This window comes from Chiloscyllium plagiosum, chromosome 39 (assembly GCF_004010195.1).
Source record: "Chiloscyllium plagiosum isolate BGI_BamShark_2017 chromosome 39, ASM401019v2, whole genome shotgun sequence".
NCBI lineage: Eukaryota > Metazoa > Chordata > Chondrichthyes > Orectolobiformes > Hemiscylliidae > Chiloscyllium > Chiloscyllium plagiosum.
The window spans coordinates 26,833,983-26,837,655 of record NC_057748.1 but is presented as its reverse complement, the minus strand read 5'-3'; the positions used below and the strand labels follow the sequence as shown (position 1 = coordinate 26,837,655).

General features: G+C 53.9%; 1 protein-coding gene across 1 annotated transcript in view; it reads right to left on the bottom strand.

Annotated features, from left to right (window-relative positions):
• Positions 1–3,673, bottom strand: part of LOC122542048 (host cell factor 1-like) — a gene marked incomplete at its 5' end in the record, with an annotated part of 48,311 nt that overhangs the window by 8,408 nt on the left and 36,230 nt on the right. Inside the window, 3 exons of the mRNA XM_043679336.1 lie at positions 103–468; positions 1,703–1,888; positions 3,338–3,478. Of these exons, the coding sequence (XP_043535271.1) occupies positions 103–468; positions 1,703–1,888; positions 3,338–3,478 (693 nt within the window). The remainder of the gene's footprint in view (positions 1–102; positions 469–1,702; positions 1,889–3,337; positions 3,479–3,673) is intronic.

Sequence of the window (3,673 nt, the reverse complement as noted above, 5' to 3'; positions counted from 1 at the left end):
AGGTCTAGGAGCTGCATGTCATTGGAGGAGTGAGGGGGGTTGGATTAGTCAGCCACAGGGTGGTGGGATTGGGGGGGGTGTGGGGTGGGGGAGTGTGTGGACAGAGCGAAGGCGGGGGGGATAATGGAGGAGAGCGAGTGGGGTAACGCAGGCGCTGTTTCCGAACCTACCTTGGAGCCACCTGACCTGCGTGGCGGGACCGTACCCTTTCTCGTTCCTGGCTGCTATCCTGAAGATGATGGCAGGTTTGGTGGTGTAATCGATGTGGGCGTTGGACAGGTTGGCCGACTGGACCAGGCACGAAGGGTTGGGCCCACAGTACACCCTCATGAAGGCCAACTGCGCTGGGCTGCTCGGTTTCAGCTCCATCGACTGGGTGCTCTGGATGGCGAGGTACACCGAGTACTCGATAATCTTTCCCGATGTCATGGAGGGCGGCTCCCACGTCAGGTGGGCTCCATCTGGACTCTGAAGTCGGGTGGGGGGGGTGGGAGGAATGCAGAGGGGAGAGGGTCAAGCTGGAGTTTAAACCAGAACCTCATCAGGGACAAGGTGGGGATGGCCACACTCCTGGTGGGCTGTGGGGAAGGGGAGACCATCACAGTGTCACCCAGACCCTGAGGGATGGGGGAGTACCCGTCACAGCATCGCCCACAATCCCTGGGGGGAGGGGGGCAGATCCCCGTCACAGTGTCGCCAAGACCCATGGGTGGGGTGGGGTGGAAACCATATCACAGTGTCACCCACTATCGCCCGGGAGGAGGAGGAGGAGTGAATCCCCTGTCACAGCGTCGCCCGCACTCATGGGGAGCATCGCCAACTGAGAGCGACCGTAATTACAGTCTGCTCTTAATTACATGAGGGTTAAAGTACAACAGTAAGAAAAACACGCTCCATCCGTACAGGGATTACACCTGCAATATTGCACTGGTCTGTCTCCATATTTCAGGAAGGATACCGGAGGTGGTGGTGCACTAATCCCGGGAAGGGGGTCAGTGTGTCCTTTCCGAGGGCAACGCTCCTCAAACAGAGGGTCTCGCTCCAGCCCCTTTCAGAGGGCAGTTATGAGTCCACCACCGCACTGTGCGGGGTCCGGAGTCACGTAGAGGCCCAGACTGGGTTAGGAGGTTGGATTTCCCTCCCTGAAGGGCATCAGTGAACCTGACGGGTTTTTACAACAAAAAAAAAAGGTGAAGGTCACGATTGCAGAAAGCAGCTTCTAAATCCACATTTCCCGGTGCAGGACCTAACTGAGGGATTGGGTAAAAGTGCTAGGTCTATGGGCCGATGGATCCCAGCCTCAGCCTAGAGCCTGACAAGAAGTGAAACCGTTGGTACAAAACTCTCTCCGATTTGGGACAGTCCCACTAGAGTGGAATTGAGCAAAAAAGTGACTCTTTTGTTTAAAAATGTAGGGAGATAGACAGCAGGAAAACTACACGACAGTTCCTCAAACATCCGTCGTTTGGAAAATGTCACAGACTAACAAAGACATTACAACAGGGCACTTAAGTAAAGCCAAGGTAATTGGGCAGAGTCAACATGGTTTTGTGAAAGGGAAACTGGCTTTGATGGGATTTGACAATCTGAGGGGCCACGATGGTACTGAACGGTGGCAGAGGGGAGGGTGGGCATGATGCCTTCACATGGAACGGCTGCGAGCCTTCAGAGCTGCTGACCCTGGGGAAAGTGTTCTCCTTACCTTGCTTATCTTAATGGCACACGGAGCCCCCGGGAAACCAGGCAAACACGTCTTGAAGGCGGAGATCTCACTGAACGGCCCGCGCCCACAGGCATTGATGCCCGCCACCCGGAACTTGTAGGCAGTGCCCGGCTGGAGCTCCTGCTGCTTCATCTGGCTGTAGTCTGGCATCGGTGTGGAATCATCCTGAAATCACGGGGTAGGGAACAAACAGAGAAACCAAGTTGGGTGGGGCAGGGGGAGGGGAGGGAAAAGACACCCGTCACAGACAAGAGAGAGAAATTAACATAGGTTACACACAGCCCGTGTCACCACCGGGTACCAGGTCTGTTTCCCGGTTCACTGGGCTCCGGGAGTATGAGCATCACAATCTGAACTGACGCCAGCATTGAGGGAGCGCCACACTGAGATGAGGTAAAGGAGATGGGAGATGCACAAGGTGGCACAGTGGTTAGCACTGCTGCCTCACAGCGCCAGGGACCCGGGTTCAATTCCAGCCTCAGGCAACTGTCTGCGTGGAGTTTGCACATTCTCCCAGTGTCAGTGTGGGTTTCCTCCCGGTGCTCCGGTTTCCTCCCACAGTCCAAAGATGTGCAGGTCAGGTGAATTGGCCATGCTAACTTGTCCATAGTGTTCAGAGATGTGTAGGTTAGGTGCATTAGTGAGGGGAAATGTAGAGTAATAGGGTAGGGGAATGGGTCTGGATAGGGAAATGGGTCTGTGTGGGATATTCTTTGGAGGATCAGTGTGGACTTGTTGGGCCGAAGGGCAGACTCCGAGTGGCGTTAACCTGTTCCCCTGGGGTTGAAGGTGTGAAAAGGATCGGTCTGTTTCCCACTCTGGGGTCCCTTACACTGCTGGCTAGGACAGGCAGTAGCAGCTGTATCTAATGGAGGGGCACAGGGATCAGGGTGGGGCTGTGATTATTTACGTGGATGAGGTAAGCGAACATACCAAGTTTGCCAAGTTTGACTTGATTTATTATTGTCACATGAACCTAAGAACAGTGAAGAGTTTTGTTTTGTGTGCAGTACAGACAGATAACACAGATCGGAGGGTGATCAAACACAGCGAGGAATACAATGCTATGGCTACAAAGAAAGTGCACAGAGAGGGAGATCAACCTTAGATTTGAAATCGGAGAGGTCCATTCAGTAGTCAAGTAGCAGCGGGGAAGCTGTTCCGGAGTCTGTTAGTACATTTGTCTAAGCTTTTATATCTTCTGCCCGAGAGGGGAGGCTGGGCGAAATTATAACTGGGAGCGAGGAGAAGCAAGTGGTGAGGATAACACACAGATATCTACAGGTTACACACTGCGGGTAAAAGCTCATTGTGGGGAAATGTGAGGGTGCGCAGGAAGACTTAAAAACACTTCAGAGAAAGCTGTGGAGGAACATCTTCTCTCTCAGAGGGCGGAATCCTTTACCACAGAGGGCTGTCGAGGCTGGGACATTTAGTATAGTCATGTCTGGTTTTTTTTAAAATCAGTGAGGTTCGAGGAGGGGGGGGGGGGGGAGAAATCAAAAGGTTAAGGGGAAAGGCGAATCGAGGGCAATCAGAGCAGACTCGATGGGCTGAATGGCCTATTGCTTATCCCGCGTCTCACAGCAGGCACACTCAGAAACCCAGACTTACGTCTCTGGCAGGCGAACCGTCCGGTGGTAAGTGATAATGGGTCACCACGGTGGTCGTGCCCTTGATCACACCAACATCGACCCACTGGTTCGTATCCTTCTTGACGGGGGGTTTCGGGGTGACAGGGGCCGCATCCCCTTTCTGAGGGCAAGACAGAGACAGTCAGTCAGACAGACAGACAGCTACCAGAAACCCAGAGATGGGGACGCGCCGCAAAATAATGCCTCACAAAACACTCCTCCTCTGCCTTACCATCAGCGATACGCTGGTCACACACACAGCTAGAAGCAGAGCAGAGCAGCGGGGGGGGGGGTGCTGCTCACTGTATTGCCACCC